Source organism: Nannospalax galili, unplaced genomic scaffold, assembly GCF_000622305.1.
Source record: "Nannospalax galili isolate Female #2095 unplaced genomic scaffold, S.galili_v1.0 scaffold675, whole genome shotgun sequence".
NCBI classification, from domain to species: Eukaryota; Metazoa; Chordata; class Mammalia; order Rodentia; family Spalacidae; genus Nannospalax; species Nannospalax galili.
This window is the reverse complement of record NW_008337205.1, coordinates 2,123,209-2,143,274: the sequence shown is the minus strand read 5'-3', so window position 1 is coordinate 2,143,274 and position 20,066 is coordinate 2,123,209. Positions and strand designations below refer to the sequence as shown.

The 20,066-nt window shown below is 55.6% G+C and overlaps 3 protein-coding genes across 6 annotated transcripts; 1 reads left to right on the top strand and 2 right to left on the bottom strand.

Moving 5' to 3' along the window:
- Positions 1-1,795: 1,795 nt before the first annotated feature.
- On the top strand, positions 1,796-4,685 carry LOC103733517 (insulin receptor substrate 1-like). Its single transcript, XM_008832355.3, has 3 exons — positions 1,796-2,448; positions 2,627-3,710; positions 4,324-4,685. The coding sequence occupies exons 1-2, from the start codon at positions 2,010-2,012 to the stop codon at positions 3,688-3,690; spliced, it is 1,503 nt and encodes a 500-aa protein (XP_008830577.1). The 5' UTR covers positions 1,796-2,009; the 3' UTR covers positions 3,691-3,710; positions 4,324-4,685.
- Positions 4,686-4,837: 152 nt separating this feature from the next.
- Sap25 (Sin3A associated protein 25) lies at positions 4,838-6,082 on the bottom strand. 2 transcript variants are annotated; one of them, XM_008832352.3, is made up of 5 exons: positions 5,895-6,082; positions 5,714-5,817; positions 5,486-5,618; positions 5,281-5,378; positions 4,838-5,191 (listed from the first exon to the last, which is right to left on the bottom strand). In XM_008832352.3, the coding sequence occupies exons 1-5, from the start codon at positions 6,043-6,045 to the stop codon at positions 4,907-4,909; spliced, it is 771 nt and encodes a 256-aa protein (XP_008830574.1). In that variant the 5' UTR covers positions 6,046-6,082; the 3' UTR covers positions 4,838-4,906. The 2 variants fall into 2 exon arrangements, with proteins under 2 accessions (XP_008830574.1, XP_008830575.1); XM_008832353.3 differs by having other exon boundaries at positions 4,838-5,119.
- Positions 6,083-6,239: 157 nt separating this feature from the next.
- On the bottom strand, positions 6,240-20,004 carry Lrch4 (leucine rich repeats and calponin homology domain containing 4). 3 transcript variants are annotated; one of them, XM_029563194.1, is made up of 18 exons: positions 19,701-20,004; positions 15,027-15,171; positions 14,761-14,887; positions 14,513-14,618; positions 10,577-10,713; positions 10,348-10,460; positions 10,146-10,245; positions 9,773-9,863; positions 9,604-9,680; positions 9,434-9,495; positions 9,208-9,324; positions 9,026-9,094; positions 8,848-8,951; positions 8,655-8,738; positions 8,388-8,473; positions 8,100-8,237; positions 7,921-7,998; positions 6,240-6,925 (listed from the first exon to the last, which is right to left on the bottom strand). In XM_029563194.1, exons 1-18 carry the CDS (start codon positions 19,918-19,920, stop codon positions 6,263-6,265), a joined length of 2,517 nt encoding a protein of 838 aa, XP_029419054.1. In that variant the 5' UTR covers positions 19,921-20,004; the 3' UTR covers positions 6,240-6,262. The 3 variants fall into 3 exon arrangements, with proteins under 3 accessions (XP_029419054.1, XP_017653440.1, XP_008830576.1); XM_017797951.2 differs by having other exon boundaries at positions 6,574-6,810; XM_008832354.3 differs by lacking the exon at positions 6,240-6,925 and adding an exon at positions 7,080-7,675.
- Positions 20,005-20,066: the final 62 nt, after the last annotated feature.

Here is a 20,066-nt window from a genome sequence, read left to right as displayed (position 1 = left end):
ACCCAGGTTCGATTCCCAGCACCCACGTGGTAGCTACAAACCATCCTTAACTCCAGTTCCAGGGGAATCTGAAGCCCTCTTCTGACCTCCAAGGCATTACATGACACGGGTGCACTCACATACATGCAGGCAATACACTCATACACATAAAATAAAAATAAATAAAATATTTTAAAAAAGAAAAGAAATGACCTGAGTTTCATCACCAGAGCCCATGTACAAAAGCCAGGTGTTGGAACCAGGGAGAGGACTCAGTAGGTAAAAACGCTTGCCATGCAAGCCTGATGACCTGAGTTTGATCCTCAGAACCCATGTAAAAAGCAGGATGCAGTAGTGTACATCTGTAATCCCAGCAGTCCTACAGTGAGATCAGAGACAGAGACAGGAAAATTGCCTGGAATCTTGCTGGCCAACTTGCCTGGAGTACAAAGCACATTAGCATCAAAAACAGGAGACCCTGCCTCAATAGGGTGGAAGGTGAGAACCAACTCCTGAGAGTTGTCCTCTGACCTACACATATGCACACACAATAAATATTTTAAAAGCCAGGCGTGGTGGCATGCTCTTGTGCAGGGGAGGTGGAGGAGTCAGGGGAAATGCCTGCTTCCTGGCTAGCTAGCCTAGTCTACCTGACAAGGTCCAGGCTAGTGAGAAACCCTGTCTCAAAAAACAAGATAAATGGCTCCTGAGGGAAAACACCCGAGGTGGTTGTCCTCTGGCCTCCACAAGCATGTGTGCTCACATGTGCATGAGTCCATGTGCACACACACATGCACACCCACCCACACAGTCCAATCTCTAGCCCCATCCAACCCTCTCGGAATGCAAAGGGAACTTCCATCAGACAATCTCAGCCACCAACCAGGTTCAGGTGGGCATCTTGGCATATTGGCATATTTGTCAAAGTGTCCCTGAGAGATGACCTCTTTTTTCACACATTCTTCTGTTGACTAGGTGGGATTCTGGTGGGTGTGGCTTGTGACCAAAAGACCAATCTATTTAGTTTCCATAACAGGGACATCCATCACCCCAAACCCACTGAAAAACTACAGCTAAGGCTTCCACTCACTAATCTGGTCATGGGTCCCAGGTTAACACAAAAGCACAAAACCATCCCTGGGGCCTGGCTTCGTGGTACATGCCTTTACCTTTAATCCCAGCACTCTGGAGGCAGAGGCAGGCAGAACTCTGTGAGATCCAGGCCAGCCTAGTCTACACAGCGAGTTCCAGGGCTACAGGGAGATCATCTTTAAAACAAAAAAAATTCCTGGCGGGCATGGTGGCATACGCCTTTAATCCCAGCACTTGGGAGGCAGAGGCAGGCGGATCTCTGTGAGTTTGAGGCCAGCCTGGTCTACATAGTGAGTTCCAGGTCAGCTGGGGCTACAGGGAGACGACCCCCCCCCCAAAAAAGACCAAAAAATAAAAAAATCCCTGGGTGGGAAAGAATGGGCCACTCAGGACCTACGCCAAGAGACCTAGTGCAGTGGCCCTCTGTCAGAATGGCCCGCTTGGCCGCCCTTCTAAACTCTAGTGCCATCACTGCCAAACACAGCTTCTCTGCAGGGTCATGGCTTGCCCCAGGCTGCCCCTGGCGCGGTACTCCTCCACCCCCACAACCAGTCAGCTGATTGGTGGAGACGCCCACACACACTCCCCGCCCCTGCTAAAGCTCGGTCCCAGGGGTGCAGGTCGCCTGAACTACACATCCCAAACTCAAAACTCTTGCCCTGGGCGTGCTAGGGTTAACTTTGAAGGAAGGGGTGGGGATTCCGACCGGCCGGCGACCTGACTGGGTCAACTTCCCTTAGACCTAAGAGCCCTGGTGTCATAGGGCCACTAGGACACCAGGCTTGTGCAGAGACGTCTTGCTCCGAACTTCAAGTTAGGAGACAGCGTGCAGAAGAGATGCTGGTCAGCTAGAGGGATCTCAGCGTCCCAGGTCCGTGGTGGCTTTTCCCTCCTGGCTCAGGGGATCAGATCCATCCAAATCGGACCCATCCTTGGAGATGAAGCCCGCAGGCTCTGACCCCACGGCCTCCCCGGCGTCCGAGCCCACCTATATGTCTCTTGGCCCTCCGTTTCCCTGGCCCTGCCCGCCCGACGTGCGGCTCTGCGGCCACCTGCGGAAACAGAAGTCCCAGCGCCGACGCTTTTTCGTGCTTCGCGCCGACCCTCCGCGCCTGGAGTGCTACGAGAGCCAGAAGAAGTTTCTGGCCGGCGGCTGCCGCCCTCCGCGACCCCGGCGCAGCGTGAGCCTGGAAGGTGCCTGTACCATCAGCAAGCGCGCGGATGCCCGCCAGCGCCACCTGATCATCGTCTACACCAGCGACAGCAGCCTGGGCGTGGCGGCGGCCAACGAGGCGGAGCAGCAGGCCTGGTACAGCGCCCTGCTCGAAGTGCGCGCTGCAGCCGCCGCCGCTGCGGCAACTGCTGCAGCAGCTTTGGGTAAGGCTTGAGCCCCGGGAGACGAGGAGGGCAAGAGGGGGTCGCCCACTCAGTGTATCCAGAAAGGTTCCCCCGGGTCACCCAAAGCTCACACATTCCACTTACACACGTCTTGGGTTCTTGGGGGAACGGTGACACTACCCCAAAGCCCCCCGTGACCTGACCATTCTCTCTCCAGGTCCCTGCTCCCAAGTGGACCCCGAGTCTTGGATCCTCGCTCCGTTCCAAGACGTCTGGCCGGTGACACTGCGGCCCAAGGGGCTGGGGCGAGTACGAGGCCTGAGCAGCGGTGGCTACCGCCTGTGCTTGGGCTCTGGAACCCTGAGCCTCCTGCGCAAGCCTGGGAGCAAAGGGTCCCGAGACAGCCGGGCATCGCCACCGTCACCCGCCCTGCGCCTGTCCTTGCTCAGCGTGCGTCGCTGCGGCCACGCAGACTCTTTCTTCTTCCTGGAGCTCGGGCGTTCGGCGCCCACCGGTCCCGGGGAGCTGTGGCTGCAGGCGCCTGATCCGGTGGTGGCACAAAGCATTCACGAGACCGTCCTGGCTGCTATGAAGAGACTCGGGAGGAATGCAACCAGTGGCAAGGCTGAGCTGCTGACCCGAGACCCCCCAAAGACAACCTCTACACCCCCTGTCCCCACACCTTATGAAACCCCTGCTTCCGCAGCACAAATAAGAATCAGAGAGCAGAGAGCAGAGCAAGACTACCTCAAGACCCTGGAACGGCTGGGGGCAGCACCCCAGTACCCCAAGGGGTTGGAGCAGGGCAGGGGCTATATCTCCATGGGAGCCAGGGCCGACTATGTGCACATGGGGGGTGGAGAGATGAGTGACTACATGATGATGGCACCCCCAGAACCTCCTCCCATCCCTGCCAGGGTGGCTTCTGTTGAGCCACTGGAGGACCCTGAGGGCACAGAGTACATGCCCATGAACAGATTTTCACCAAGGCCCTTACCCTCCAAGTTCAAGGCCAGGGAGCCTGAACCCGAGTTTGGGGACATCTACTGCAGCATGGGGGACAGCTGGGGACCTATGGAGTCTCAGCCCTGCTCTCCGAAGCTGGCAGACCTAGCTGGGGACTATGATTACATCCCAAACTATGTAGGAATAGGTACTGCCAGGCGGGAGCCTCCAGACAGCTGCCTCAACTACGTGGACCTGGACCTAGTTCCTCCTCTGGAGGTGTGTGGCATGGCCCCCAGGGATGGTCCACATACCTATGCCAGCATCAAGTTCTAGAACCTTCCAGAGTTGTTCAGGTGAGGACACCCAGATACTGGGTAGGGACTCGCCTCCCTGGCTGGGCCTCCTAGCTCTCCCTTCCCTCACTCCACAGCAAGGAGCTCTAAGGCCACCATGTCCCTTGGAGAGCTGCTATGCTGTCCCTTGTTCTGTGTCTGTCCCTCCCAGCTCTGGAACCCAAGAAACGCTCAGAAAGAAGTTCCTCCACGAAGCTGGAACTTTTTGTTTTGTTTGAGATGACCATCTCACTATGTAGCCTAAGTTGGCATGGAACTATGTAGACCAGGCTGGCCTTGAACTCACAGAGATCTACCCACCTCTGCCTCCCAAGTGCTGTGATTAAAGGCATGCACCACCATGCCTGGCTTTGTTGAATTCTTTTAAGAAAGTTCTCGAAGTGGGACATGGTGGTCCATGTCTTTAATCCCAGTACTTGGAGGCAGAGGCAGGCAGATCTCTGGGAGATCAAAGCCAGCTGGGGTTACAGGGAGACCTGTCAACCCCTTCCCCTAAAAAAGAAAGTTCTAGAACCTTTCTAGGCCCACCCCTCCCAAAAAGAACCCAAACAAAACCCCTACAAAGTTCTGGGCCTTTGTTCTCAGGTAAAACCCTGATCTTGTTTCTCTGCAGAGCTCCTAAAGCAGCGGTCTCAAGTCGGCTGTAGTCATGCCATGTATGAAGATACCCATTTGGATAGCACTGTCCCCGTGCAGGTTGGCAGCTGGATGTCTTTGTGTGTCTCCTGAGCCAAAGAGCTCCCCTACCCCACCCTTTCCAGCCAGCACTGAAATCCTGGAGCCTCAGCACAAAAGGGATGGAGGAGCACCAGGGATCATGTCAGTATCCCCCAAAGTAACAGGGTCTCTCCTGAGTCAGCTTTCTCTGATGCCAGCCAGGCTAACCCAGCCCTCCTTTCTCCCAGGCCAGGCAGAGCTAAGTTCCTAGAGCCCAGCCCTGTACCCTGACCCACCCATTAAAGGTGCTGGATTTCCTGACTGTCTTAGTTCAATGGATCCCCAACCCTGAGGCATTGGGGGTGACCAATGAGTAAGGAGACTTGAGGGAGGACAGTGAGTCCAGTAGTAGAGAGAGACCCAACCTGCTTCATGCCCACAGTATCACCTGTCATAGGGAGCCTGTTTTGCAATCCAACTCTGATTTATTGTCAACAAACAGCCTGGGGGAGAGGACAGTGCATTCTGTCTACAAGGGGCTATGGACAGTGGGTATCTGGAGGACTGGGGTCAGTGCCTCCTGAACAGCTCTGGCCACCACGTGGGCCTGGGTGGTCAGAGACAGGGTCTGGGAAGCTGGTGGAGGTTGGAGGGGCTGCCAAGGAACTGGGTCCTGGTGCCCCTTGGCTCATCTGCAGCAGACCGGTGAGAGCGATCATCTCTGCCTCAGTGAGCCAGGTGGAGGAGAAGGCCTGGGATGTAGAGGGGTACACAGAAGAGGACATGACAGGGGGCGGGAGCAGCAGCTTCAGAGAGCCCTTTGTCTGACAAGAGAGGAAGGGAAATGCATCCTCCCAGGCCTGGCATGGGAGGGGGGAAGGAAGGAGGAGGAAGGAGGGAGGATCATTCTCACCTGCTGAGGGGGCTTAGACAGGTACAGGGGAACACGCTGTCCACAGTGCATCAGAGAGTCCAAGAGGAAGACATCTTGGTAGCACATCACAGGGAGCCCTGAGTTGGACAGCCTTCTAGCAGAGCAGCCTTGGGCTCCCACCCCAGCCCACCTTGCAGGTCCCGCAGTAACATCACAGTTGAGCTGGGGGGCCTAGGAGGAATACCTGCATCCCCACGTGCCTGCTCCTCACTGGGCTGCCCTGAGGTGGGGCTCCTGCCCCAGGTGTCATACATGGGCCAGGTAGGATGATACAGTGTCCGTCCAGAGAAGGAAGCCCCTGCCCCACAGCTGGCCCCCTGCAGAGAACAGGAAGTCACATAGAGCAGCATCCTTCTCCCCATACCTCCATCACCCCCCCACCGCCCAACAGGGCCATGGGCCTCCAACTCACCAGCAGCGGAGGTCTTGCGTGGGCCTGGTAGCTGGGGTCCCAGGATGGCGACGGGGGCCTCCTGGAGGGGATGACCTCCCAGGCCATCCTGGGTGGGAGAGGCCCTGAGGGGACAACTGAGGTCAGGACGGCCTTCTCTGGGGAGGCCTCAGGCCCGCGCCCACCTCTGCTTTCCGCCTACCTGCGCTTTCCAGGGCCTGCTCGGTCGCCGGTGGTCTGGGCAGCAGCAGCTGCTTTCGCTGGATCCCAGATGGGCTGAGGACCTGGGGCTGTGGGCTGTGGGGGAACGAGATGCTCCACAGGCCTCCCCTGACACCCCCACCCCGCTGCATCCAGGCTACGGGTGCCCGGTCCCCAGCGCCAACGCGGTGGAAGCCACTCGGGAGAAGGTTCGGATGTCGCGCCGCCCTGCGCCCTCACCTGTCCTGAAGAGGGCTTCTCGGCTCTCCCGCCATGTCCTCTCCCGACTTCCAGGGCTCCCCCTGGTCACTGCCCCCCGAGCCCGCGCCCTGCTGCCCAGGCCAGGGCAACATCGGTGTCCGGACAGGCTTAGGGCAGGGCCGTCTGCGCGCCCGTGGCATGGAACCCGGCCTGGCCTACCTCTGAGGCGTCGCACAACGCCAGCGCTGAGCTGAGCGTATCCCGCCACGTGGCGCGCTCCCGCCAGGCTCTCAGGCTCCCCCTGGCGGCAGAGCCGCGAGTCCCCTTGGCGCCAAGCCCAAGCGCAGCCCACCCCAGGCGCAGCCCACCGCGGCACCCACAGAAGCCAGGGCGCGCACACACCTGGGGCCGGCCTACGGCCTTCTTTATTGTGCTCACACATTCACACAGGGTCTCCACCCCGCCTGCCACCGAAGCAGCCCGAGTACGAGGGCTGCCCAGGCCAGCGCACCCAGGGCACTGCCACCCAGTCCTTGGTAGTGGGCAGAGCCGGGGGTCTTCTGCTTCTGGGCGCCGTCCTGCAGCGGCTGCGCCGAGCCCGACCTCCACCCCTAAGGCCGGTCCAGCAGCGCTTGAAGGACAGCAGCGATGTGGGGGAGTCCCCTTCCGGGGGCCCCCTCCTCTTCCAGGATGTGGTGGGGCAGGCACAGGGACTCCTGGGGGAGGGGCCCAGGTTAAGTTCCCCTGGTGGTCCCAAGCAAGGCTAATGTGAAGGGGCCCGGGCTCCTGGTAGACCCTGCCGGACGCTTGTGGACAAACGACACATGGAAGCTGCCAGAAGTAACAGGAAGGCGGTCACACAGGGCCAAGGCTGGGGCAAAGGGACCTATCATTTCAGAGGGAAAAGCTGGCGCAGGCTGGTTGACACACGGAGCCAGCCAGGACTCGGCATGGCTGCAGCAGCTCACACAAATAACACAGAGGCAACAGTCTGTACAGTTTATACACAGAGCAGGGGACCCACTTTGGGCCCCACAGTCCCTACAAATATAGAGTTCTCTCTACAAAATAGAGATAATTTAGACCCCCCCATAGCAGCCAGTAGGGGGCAGGGAGAAGGAGGGAAAGAGCCAAGCTCCTGCCACCTCTCTGGGGATAGAGGGCCTGGGGAGAGGACATGAAGGCACCATCAGCAATGGCAGGTGAGGGCTCCGGAGGGGGCAAGTGGCAGGACAAGGTCTGTGGGTGCTATAGAGTGGGGCCTTTGAGGTCAGTGTTTGTGAGGGGGACACTAATGTCTTTGGTAGGGGCTGAAGGCACCAGCTGTGGGGACAGGGTTGAGCAGGTCTTATAAATAGAAGTGGGAGGGGAGGGGCAGAGCTGGTCCTAGGAGCCCAGAAGCCAAGTATAGAGGGCATACAACAGCAGCATGGAGATCGAGTAGAAGAGGACGAAGCCACCCAGACCCGAGGGCTGCTCAGGAGGAGGGGCCTTGCCCCCCACCCAGGTCACGGCCTCCAGCGTGGTCCGAAGCCCCTGGGCAGTGCCCCGGAGGAGATCCGAGGGCGAGCACAGGTCGGCCTGGGAATGGAGGGTAGGACAGATGACAAGGACAAAGGACATACGTCAAGAGCAGCAGCCACAGTCCTGCCCACCCCTGCCCTCACATGCCAGGTCCAGAGCCACACCAGCATGCAGACATGCAGGACGGGGAGACGTATGAGAGCAGGACAGGACACCCCTGCGGATGGAACCCCACCCCATGCAGAGAACTCAGCTGAGCCCAGGACACCACCACCCTCTAGAGCAGAGAGCAGTCCCCATACCTCAGGCACCCCCATTTTTCGACAAGCTTCTAAGAAACTCTCCACATTCTTCCGAGACTTAAGGGCACTGAGCTTTGGCTAAAGGCAGGGAGGAAAGGAAAAGTTTGGTAAGGAGAGGCCACAGAGTTCCAGTCCCATCATCACAGCCCCCCCCCACGCCACCCCCACCCCCCGCTCACCACAGCAGGAGAGGGCACGTGAATGAAGGGTACCGAGCGGGGCTGCAGCTGGTTAGCCAGCTGGCAGAGGATGACCCCGTTGGCAAGAGCTTCAGCCAGGTCATCTGGCAGAGGCTGCTGCAGCCGTGACTCAAGGACCTGGGAGCAGAGGAGGGAGAGTGTAGGGTCAAGCAGGGAACTTGCTCTGCCCCTTCCCTCCCTCAGTGGAGGTTCCAGGATTGAGGGAGGCATGGGCCCTGAAGCAGTGGGAGGAGGCACCATGCTATGCCAGGCTCCTGCCCATCTTACCTGGCGCAGATGGGACACTAACTCCTTCTCGTCTGGAATCTGTGGAGATAGCCGAGGTCTCAAGACAGAGTCTGGGGAGGAAGGGCCTAGGGAAAAGAGGAGACGGGCTGGCTTCACTTCACAGATCAACTTTGGAGCTAGCTCCCAGTCTGGTCCTCATACCATCTCCTCCTGCCTGTGGGATTTTCCACAAAGGGCCAACAGCCTGAGAGGCAGAAGCCCCAAGAGACACGAGGTCTCAGGTTAGTGCTGCGTGAGGACACTCACCTGAGCCACTCTGGGAAGAGGAACGGAAGAGGAAGCTGTTTGGTCTCTGAATGGAGCCCAGCGGCCGGGGAGCAGGAGCTGTCGCTGGGAGGAGAGCCAGGGGCAGGTGAGAGATGGGCCCTCAGCATCCCACTCCTCCCTCAGGCCTCTAGATCCCAGCAGCCCCAGCCACCTTCTAAACTCCCCGTCCTACCTGGTCCAGACACAGGAAGGGGCTCCTGGGAGGTGGAGGCAGGTGTAGGAGCTCCCTGTCCCCCTGAAGCTCCCAGTTGGGTGGTAATGAACTTGGGTGGGCCACTGAGGAGACAGAAGGGAGTCAGAAGAGGCCGCAAGAAAGGCGGGAGGGGACAGAGCTCAAAGAGGAAACCTACTTGCAGGCAGCCTGAGTCGACGAGGTGGCAGCACCTGTCCCAGCAGCCCTGATCCCCAGCTTCAGGACACTGGAAGAATAAGGAGAGGAGTCAGCTGGGGCAGGCCAAAGATTGAGAACAGAAGTCTGGGAGGTATTGCATCTACCCACTGTCCAGCAGCAGTCCTGGCCCTGGGCCCTGACCTGTCCTTCTTGGGGGCTCCCCACAGCGCACTCTGCTGCTGCTGCCGTCGCTCCCGCTCCTGCCACAACTGCAAGGTATCTGGGCGCCGCCTCTCCTCCCCTGCCGGCTCCTCCCGCCTAACAGAGGAAGGGACAAGAGAGACAGACCCTTGTCAGGGTAAGGAGAGGTTCCCAGGCTGTACAGGGCAGAGGTGTGGGCTGTGCAGGATACTCGGGGTGGGGATACCTGCTGCTCAGTGCCTTTTCCGCATCCCCTGCTACAAGGTTTAAATCAGGAGGCAGCTGCTCCTGAGAAGAGAACAGCAGAGGCTGAGAAAAGGCCTGGTCCTCCATGTGCACTATCTCCCCACTTCCAGAACCCCTTCACCCAGACAAGGGACGTGGCTGGGTCCTTACCTCAGCAGGACCTCGCTCCTCGTCCTCCCCAGGGACATGGCTGTCGATGAAGTCAATCTGTTCCAGGTCTCCATCACCTGCAAGGCCAGGGCATGTCAGTGAGGAAGCAGGAGGGGACCTTCAGGCCCAAACTCACCCCTCTCCTTCCTGGGTAGATGCCTCTGCTCACCAGAACCATCCTCTCTCCGTTCTCTGGGCCCCCGAGGCTCCCGGGCCAGCTCTGAAATCCGGAATGACAGCTCTGAAAACTCATCTGTGGACTGTAAGGCAAAGAGGCAGGGATGGGAGATAGGCTCTCTGCAAGGCTGGGCCCACAGAGACTCAGGGCCTGCAGGGTCTGCGGCTAGTGTCTGGTGGAGAGCCAGCCTCTCAGGAGTAGTGGGGAGGAGCCCAGGCACAACCTGTTACTGAGATGCAGAGGTAGAAGGCCCAGGGTCCCTAGTATCAGTTCCCACTCAGTGACAACATCCACAGCATCCCCAATACCTCAGTTCCCTCCCAGTGACAACATCCCCAAATGTTCTTAGAAAGGAGGGTCTTACCTCATTTCCAGACCACCGCTTGCTACCACTGTCAACACTGTGGAAGCCTGAGTCCAGACCACCATTGTATCGACGTCCTGGAAATAAATCTTCAGCGGGGCTGAAACAACCAAGGAGACCAGGTCAGCCCCAGGCTGGTAGCACCCAACTCGCCCACTGGAATCCAGGGGGGTCTTGGTCATCAGAAGGGATTGCACCTTACCAGGGGCTAAAACTTGGGGGGCGGGAAGGGGCCAGGTCCCCCAGGGCAGGTCCACGTCGCCCAGCCTCAGTTGATAAGTACTTGAAGATGTGAAGTTTCCCTTTCAGGCAGATCTGTGTGAGAGGCACACGCAGGAGAATGAGGCAGCTCTCTAGACCCTGCCACAGGGCCCCCATGCTCCTGCCTAACTGCATTCTCCTACCCAAGGTCCACGGGACCCACACCTCACCTGGGCAGGTGGGCTCTGCAGGGGGTTGCTGTCCAGCAGAATGACCTGCAGGTGCCTGAGGCGGCAGAAGGAGACCGGGATGCGGGAGACACGGTTACAGGAGAAATCCAGGCGGACCAGAGGAAGGTCCCCCAATTCTGGGGGTGGGTGAGGGGAGAGTCAGGAGAAGCCCAGGCCTGGGGCCTTGAGCTCCCTTCCTCTTCCTCAGCTCTCGCAGTCAGTCACCCCTGGCTCTATTACAGGCCCGGACTCTGGCTGGCTTAACTCATTTCTCAGGCACACCCTCCTGCTCCTTCTGCTCATTTCTGACCCCTCTCTGGACTTCAGCTCCTGCCCAACCCTGCACATCCCTCCTCCCCTGTCCCTCCACATTGCAACCTATCTATCCTTCATTCTCTAGCAAGAGCAAAGACACAAACCAATCGTGACACTCCCATGCCACATAGCCAGGGATGCTGAGGTTAGGTAGTCCTATGCCTGCCCAAGTTCAATGCGAGCCTCAGCTACATAGTGAATTCAAGGCCAGCTTGGGCTACATGAGACCAGCTCAAAAAGCTACAATAAATAAATAAGTCTATTTTCTAGTCTTATGTCTTTTGAGCTTTCCTTCCTTTATGACTCACTCTCTCAGACACCTCAGGTTCTCAGAATTCAGACTCCCTGTACCTGTGGGGCTCTGTGCTTTGCTCTCTCATGGCCCAGGGGAAGCTCCCCTTATTTGTACCCTTACTGTTATGGTTTGAACCTCCCTGAATTTCAAGTGTTAGAAATTCAATCACCAAATCCACATATTTGGAGTTGAGATCTGTAGGAGGTAGCTGGGTCATGGGCTCTACCCCATGAATGAGCTGATCCACAGCTGGATTAAGGGATTAAAGGGCCACTTGGAGAGTGGCTTTGTCCTAAAGAAAGCCTTCTCTCTGCACTCCAGCTCTGTTGCCATGTGAATCCCTGAGTATTCTTATATAGCAGGAGGCCCTCACCAGCCCCCCTCCCCCAAGATGTTTGGGACTTCCCCACATCAGACCCATGAGCTAAAGAAACTTCCTTTTTTTTTTTTTTTGAGACGGGGTCTCCCTGTACCCCAGCTGGCCTGGAACTTGCTATGTAGACCAGGCTAGCCTTGAACTCACAGAGATCCGCCTGCCTCTGTCTCTGGAGTGCTGGGACTAAAGGTATGCACCACCATGCCCAGCAAGCCAAAGAAACTTACTTTTCCTTCCTCCTTCCCTCCCTCCCTCTTTCTTTCTTTTTGAGACAGGGTCTCCATGTAGCCCCAGCTGACCTGGAACTCACTATGTAGACCAGGCTGACCTCCAACTCACAGAGATCTACCTGCCTCTGCCTCCCAAGTGTTGGGATTAAAGGTGAGTGCCACCAAGCCCAGCTGAGAAACTTCTAATCTTTAAAAATTACTTCAGGGCTAGTAAGATGGGTAAAGGGGCTTGCTGCTAAGCCTGACAACCTGAGTACAATCCTTAGGACCCAAATGGTGGAAGGAGAGAATCAGCTCCCAAAAGATAGCTCTGACTTCCACAAGTACATGGTATATGCACACAGACATGGGCATGGTCATACACATACTCAAATAAATAAATAAATGTAAGCTTCAAGCCTTAAGTGCTAGCTCACATCTATAATGTCAGTTGACATGGGAGGAGCACCAAGAGTTCAAGGCCAGCCTGGGATACAAAGTGAAACCCTGTCTCAAAAACACACAAAGGGGTTAGAGAAATTGCTCAGTGGTTAAGAGCACTTGCTGTTCTTCCAGAGGACCAGGGTTCAGTTCCCAGCACCCACATGGCAGCTAACAACCATCCTTAACTTCAGTTCCAAAGGATGCAATGCCCTCTTCTGGCTTCTACACACATGGTGTGCTTATATACATGCAGACAATAAAATAAAATAAACAGAAAAAGCAGTGCTGGGTATATAGCTCAGTTGGTAGCACGCAAACATAGAATGCATGAAGCTCTAAGTTTGGTCCCCAGCACTGCACAAATTAGGCATGGGGGCACACAACTGGAATCACAGCACTCAGGAGGATCAGGAATTCAAGGCCATCCTTGGATGTACAGTGAGCTGGAAGCCAGCCTGGGCTACATGAGACCCTCTCTCAAAACACCAAAATTCTTTGGTTTCAGGTATTTTGTAACAGTAACAGAAAATTAAGACATCTAGATGACTTAGAAGGAAGAAGTGCAGAAGGTGTGGAAGGAGGCAGAGAAAATGGATGACCACTGCTCTTGTCCTTCAAAACCAAGTTCACAGGGATGGAGAAATGGCTCAGCATTAAGAGAACTGGCTGCTCTTCCAGAGGACCTGGGTTTGGTTCCCAGAACCCACCATATGGTGGCTAACAACTGTCCATAACTCCAGTTCCAAAGAATCCGACACCCTCTTCTGACCTCCACAGGCACTGCATGACATGGGCGCACTTACATACATATAGGCAAAACACTCATACACATAAAATAAAAATAAAATAAAAAGAGCACCTTCTGCTCTTGCAGAAGACTGGAATTCAGTTCCCAGTACCTACATGGGGTACTTCAAAACCTCTGTAATTCCAGTTCCAGGGTATCCAACCCCTTCTTCTGCCCTCTGCAGGTACTGTACTCAAACGGTGTACATATATACACACCGACACACATATACACACACATATAAAGTAAACCAAGTTCACACCCTAAGTCATGGCACAGGCCTTTTCTGCCCCACTCTGGCTTGTCTTTCTAATTGCATCTACACTGGACCACACTCCCTTCTGCCTCCATGCTTTGCACATGATTCTTGCCTGGGGAAGGATACAGAAGTCTCCTTCCAAGGTCAGCTGGGGTTGTACCTGAGCTTCTGGGTGAAGTCTTTGCCCAGGTTCCCCAAAGGGAGCTCTGCCTCCCCTCACTCCCTGGGTTCTTAAGCATCCTGTGTTAGCAGTTCTCTATGAATAGCTGTCTCTCCCTGCTAAGCCAGTTGACCCCTTGAGAGTTGGCCTGAGACCTTGGTCACATCTATCTGGCCCCTAGCTGAAACACAGGAAGCACACACACCAGAACAATGCTGGCTGAACACAAGAAGGTGTGCTTGCTTCCTAGCAGAGGCTATCAAATGTTGGCGTGTCACAATTAGCTCATTAAAACTGCTGCATGGGATCCAGTATGAGGTCTCTACCCAACTTGGAGCCTCACCTCAACAGTGTTTGAGAGCTCTTGAGGGGGTGGGCTGGGGATGCTGGGTGACCTTAACGGTCCCTTCCAACCTTGGGATTCTATAGACTTGCCTCCTCCTCTCTTTCCGAGTCTATTCCCATATTCATAAAACAGAACTAGGAATCCATGCCTTGCCAGCCTCAGTGGGTTGCCATGGTCAAGAGCAAATAAAATAATTTGCTGTTTGCTTTAAATACTGTGAAATCCTGAGCAACTAAAGCAGGATTCTTCTTGAAAAATTTCCTGCCTGTGACCTCTCTGAAATGGAAGCATTATTTTAGACTAAATGCTTGTATACCTCCCCAATTCCCATGTTGAAATCATAACCTTCCAAGTGATGGTGCTAAGAAGTGGAGCCTGTGGGTGGTAATGAAGGTCATGAGGGTGGAGCCCAGAAGAAGGGCATTAGTGTCCTTATAAAAGACAGCTCAGAGAGACCCCAGAGAGCACTCTCTGCTAGAAGTTGACACAATGAGGTGACAGTCTGCAATCCAGAGATAGTCCTCACCAGACCTGACCACACTGGCACCCTGATCTCCATGGACAGTGTCTATAACTGTGAGAAATAAGTTTCTGTTGTTTATAAGCCACCCAGTCTATGGTACCTTTGTTACAGCAGCCTGAGCTGACGACTCTCTCCCACACACACACACACACACACACACACACACACACACACGCACACACACACACTCCACCATCCTCTCCACCTCTTCATTTTCCTTACCATCAGGAAGGGTGCTGAGCTGATTCCTCCGAACATTAAGGTCCCGCAGGGAACGGAGGTTACACAGCTCCACAGGGAGGGACTGCAGCTCATTGCTGCTCACATCCTAGGATCAGAGAAGGAGCCCTAAGACCAGGACCGTCACAAACCACCCTGTCATCTGTCTCTGGCTACCTGCTTTTAGTCCATGCCTTTCCTCAGCTCCGCCCCCCACCCCCAAGTCCCTGGTCCTCGTCTCCTCTCCTCACAAGCTGCCGCAGGCTTCCCAAGGTGCTGATGTCAGGAGGCAGGGCTCCCAGCTTGTTGTTGCTGACAATGAGCACTCGCAGGGGCAGCTGGCAGATGTAGGGTGGCAACGACGACAGTTGGTTCCGGCTGTGGAGGGGACAAAGGCAGTGGGCTCACTCCCCAGCCAAGGTATCCCATCACTGACTGCCCTGCTCTCGGGGACCCAGAGGAGCACTCAGGGCACTAAGCACTAGTCTTTGAGGCCCACAGGACAAACTCCTGCTACCTGAGGTTGAGGTAGGTGAGGGCTGTGAGATTCCCCAAGGCTGGGTTCAGGCATCTCAGGCAGTTGTGGTAGAGGCTCAGGCCTTCCAGGGATACAAGTTGGCACGCTGCCTCGGGCACCTCGGGAAACCGGTTCCGGGACAGGTCTAGGGGAAGCAAGTGTTGGGAGAGCTATGGAAAGACCCAGCTCTGGACAGGGGGATTCTGAGTGCCCCACTGAGCCAGGTACCCAGTTCCCTACTCCCCTGCTGACTTAAAGAATCAAGCCCAGGGGGCTGGAGAGATGGCTCAGCGGTTAAGAGCACTGACTGCTCTTACAAAGGACCCGGGTTCGATTCCCAGCACCTACATGACAGCTAAAACCACCCTTAACTCCAGTTCCAGGGGAATCCGACACCCTCTTCTGACCTCCGTGGCATTGCATGACACGGGTGCACTCACATACATGTAGACAATACACTCATACACATTAAAAAAAAAAAAAAAATCAAGCCCAAGGGGCTGGGCAGATAGCTAGTGGGTAAAGGGCCTGCCCCATATGCCTGAGGACCTGAGTTTGAATCTCTGTAAAAAAAAAAAAAAAAAAAAAAGCAATGTGGTGGTACATGCTTGTAATCCCACCACCAGGGAGGAGGGGATAGATGGGTGGATCCTTGGTACTCCCTGGCCAGGTGGCCAGCCAGCCCAGGTAGCCCAGCTGAATCAGTGAGCTCCTAGTTAATGGAGACCCTGTCTCAAATAAATTAAGGTAGATGGCACCTAAGGAACAAGGAGCCCACACTTGGGAGGGTATGGACAGACCAGAAACAACCATCTTTCAATTCCTAAATGAAGCCACACATGGTGACGCATGCCTATATCCCAGCAATCAGGAATCTGAGACAGGAGGATTGAGAGTTCAGGGGTACACAGCCAAACTAGACTCTGTCTCAAAAAAAGGAAAAATGAAGAGTTCTTGTGGCAGTGTGACGGGGTTTTGTAACTTTGTGATTCCTGTGTTCTGAGATGCCAAGAGAGGTAAAAGGGAAAAGATCACAGAAGGGGGCTGTGCTCATAAGAAAGCAGTCTGAGGGATGGCAAGATGGTGCAGTAGGTAAGAGCACTTGCTACGTAACCATAAGGACCTGAACTTAGATCCCAGCTGCCACGTAAAAAGCTGGGCATGGCCATGTGCACCTGTAACCCCAGTGCTGTGGGAGGTGGAAAGGACAGCCCAGGCTTGCTGGCCACCAGCCTAGCTCCAAGTTCAGTAAGAGACCCTGTCTCAAGGGAATAAGAGGAATCGTGATAGAGCACCACACCCAGCATCCTCCTCTGGCTTCCATGTGCACATACACAGACACATGTTAAGAAAAGAAGAAATGGGGCTGAAGAGATGGCTCAGCAAGAGCATTGGCTGCTCTTGCAGAGGACCAGGGTTTGATTCCCAGCACTCACATGGTGGCTAACAATTCATTGTTCCTAACTCCAGTTCCAGGGGAATCTGATGCCCTCTTCTGACCTTTGTGGGCATTGTATGACATGGGTGCACTTAAAAACATGCAGGCAATGCACTCACACATGTAAAATAAAAATAATTTTTAAAAGAAAGAAAAGAAAGCAAACAGTCTGGCTGTGGTCAGCATGTGACTCAATGGGTCTAGCAATACAGAAGGCCCCAGGTCTGATCCCCAGCACAAGAAAGAGAACAGTAAGGTGATAGGCAGGGACGGGAAAGAGGCTAATCCCGAGACATCTGGGGGACCACAGAGAGAGCCCTTCCTCCCAGCTTCAATCTGTTTCTAGCACAGAGAAGAAATCAAGGACATGATACACTCTGGCTCTAGGGATTAAGGCCCCTGACACTCCTCCAGTTTTTCACCAGTCCCCAGAACCAAATGACTACAAAGTTCAGCTTCAGAAGGACTGAAAGGGAAAGGCTGAAGGCTGAGCTGGAGCTAGAGACCGAGTCCTCAGAGTCCCCAAGGTCCTTCTATCAGGGCTCCCCTGCCCTGGGGCTAACTGCCCTCTTCCAACCTCAGCAGCCTTCCTCTACCTCTCCCAGCTGGGCCTCAAGGCTTCAGTGCCTTTGCATTGATCTTGAGCAGAGCAGGAGTAGAGGTGAGGAGAGAGGCCTTTACCTCCTTAACTCAAGCAGTGGCTCACCACAGCAGTGCCAGGAGACCAGCCTGGGGTTCCATCCAGTGTGGACACACAGACCTGAGACCGCTAGATGGCTGCATTTGTTTGCTGTGCTCAGCATGCAGTGGGAGGGCCCAGGCCTGTTAGGGGAAGTCCCAGTCAACAGACTTGGTGAGCTTCTTAGAGGGCCCTCCTTCAGAGGGGGGTGAAGCTAATAGGAGGGGAAGGTGGGGTATATCCCCCAAGGAAATGCATCTTGTGACAGGAAATGAAGTAGAAACAATCCATTGGGCTGTGGCTGTAGGCTCCATGTTTCCCAGGGGATGTAAGCCTGATGCCCTAGAAATTGCTTGCTCTTCTCTGCCCAGGCGCTGATGAACATACAAACCTCGCATGGAAGAAGACAGTTCTGGAGAGAGTGGGAGGCCTCAATCTGGTCCTCCCACCTGTGCCCAACACCTGTCTGTGTCCTCTGTGCCCACAAATGCATATGTAGATGTGTGCATGTGGACAAAGGGAGTAGAGACTACGTTGGGATGGGGTAAGGGGTAGTAGGGCAAAAGCCAGGAGCGGAAGGGAGCCCAGGCTGGAGGAGGCAGGGCACAGGGGCACAGGATGTGGTCTGTGGGAGAATGAGCTACACTTCTCCTTTGCTAGAGGCTGCCCTCCCCAACCTAGGACTCTACCAGTAGGCCCAGGAAACACAGTCCAAGGGGTGTCAGGGGTCTGTGCAGAGGAAACATATAGGGGAGACACGTGGAAAGCAGTAGGGGGCTCAGAATGATCAGCAAGCACAGCTCTGAAGCATTTAGGCTGGGTTGGAGGGCAAGGAGAGGTGCAGAGCAGGGCACCTGGCAACTCTGGGTCCCTGTCACTTCCCTTTTTCCACTCGAAGCTAGGAGCACCCAGCTAGAGGAGAATGGACAGAGGGGTGAGATCTGGACATGATGGAACCCACCTGCTAGAACCTGGGCTCCAAAGGGACTGAGGAAGGCAGAGAGGGGCCTTCAGGAAGCTGGGATTTTCCCACTTCACCATACAATTGAACCCTCACCCGTGGGAGCCCAGGCTGCACCCTGAGTTGGAATTTCGGGGGGAGGAGGCTGGGTGGGGTAGGAGCTGGGAAGGGCTAGGAACTCTTGATAGTTTTCCCCTAGAGTCCACTCACTGAGACAGAGCCCTGAGGAAGTAAAGAAAAACATTTGGTCTTTGTCAAAAAACAAGCAAGGGGGGAGGGGAATGGGAACAGACGGCCAGTGTCACACAGCTGCTAAGGTCAATCTGGAGCTTGGGGGTTGGGGGGACCTGGCTTGTGGTGTTCACCCATTCCCAGAATGCAATCAACTGCATGGGGGGGGAGCTGAAAATTTAAACTTTTTCTCCCCAGAGCTGTGAGCAGTGTGCCCCAACCCACGGGTGAGGCTGCAGGTAGACAGGCACCTGCTGGAGCAATGTTCTCTTTGATCCAGCCCCACATCCCTCACCCTGATGATGAGAGGAGCAGGAGGAGGGCCCCTTACACTCCAGCTCAGGCTGGGGTGGGGCTCCCGGAATGCAGTCCTCATAGATCCCCACCTCAGCTGCCAGCCCAAGTTCATGGGCTGTCTCCCTAGCAGCTGAAGCCTGACTCACCTGTCATAGTACAGTGCCCTGTGCCCCACCATCCACAAACACCAGGGTGGAGGGGACATGATTAGAGGGATCCTCAACAAATACCAGGGTGGAGGGGCTGTGATTAGAGGGATCCTGAGGGTGGGACTGGAAGAACAGTCTCCAGGGGGCCAGCACTCCTAGCTAAGAAATACAATTCCTTCCTTTTAGCAACTGCCCTAAGTCCCTCCCCTAAGGGAAAAGCAGAACCAGAAATGGGAATTCGAGGGTTCCTATGAGATCACAAGCTTTATAGTGACCTCACAGACCCCACAATGACCTCACAGAAGGAAGATAAGGGGGACCAGGGATAATGGGTGGGAAAAAAAATCTCAGGGCGGGGGCTGTGGGGTGTAGATTCGCTTCTTTCCCATAGGCGGGCTGGGTGGAAAAGGAGAGGGCCGGGGACCTTGGGAGGCGGGACTTCGGTAAAGTAAGCAGAAACGTCCCGTTGTTAGGTACGATCTATGGCAAATGAATGCCTGGGGTTGCTGGGGTCAGGGCTGGAGGGGTGTGGAAGTTTATGGTAAGGACTAGAATGAAAAGGAGTGATTATGGATAGAGGTGGGGACTTGCTTTATAGACAGATCAGAACAGGGGTTGAAAAAAATCATGCAAATAAACCGAACAGGTGAGGGGCGGGCCCACTCTACAGGTGCGCAATATGCAAATAAAGGGAAGAGTCTCTGAGTGTGAAGTGCTGAGCGTTCTGCGGAAGCAGAAAGCGAGCTCATTGTCCAGAGGTTCTTACAAAGGGGAGCGGAGTGGTCGCAGGCTCAATGCAATCCCGAGTGGGGCGTACGCGGACCGCCAGGTGAAAGGGGCGTGTCCGTCAAGGGCGAGGGGCGGGGATATGCAAACGAGGGTCGCGGTCCAGTTTTCCCCGGGCGCCGACGCAACTCACCAGCCTGGGTGATGTCTGACAGGTCGTAGCTGCGGGCCGCGCCCCGGGGGAAATGCTTCAAGCGTCGGTTGGACAAGTTCAGGGTCCCGGTCGCCACGGCCTCCTCTAGAGCTCGTTCTGCGCTGCGGCTCCCGGGGAGACCCGGAGATCCTGGCACGGAGACTGGAGCTGCTACTTCCTCACCCCCGGCGGCGAGTGGAACCGTTACAGCCGCCGCCATCCGCTCCCGGCGGCTCCCGCGGCCTGACTGACGGCACCGGCCGGCCCTTCTTTCCCCTCCCCCTCCTCGCAGCCGCCGTAGTCGTTTCGGGGGTGGGGGAGGGAGGAAGCGAGAGTCAGGAACCCCGAGGACCAATCAGGAACCAG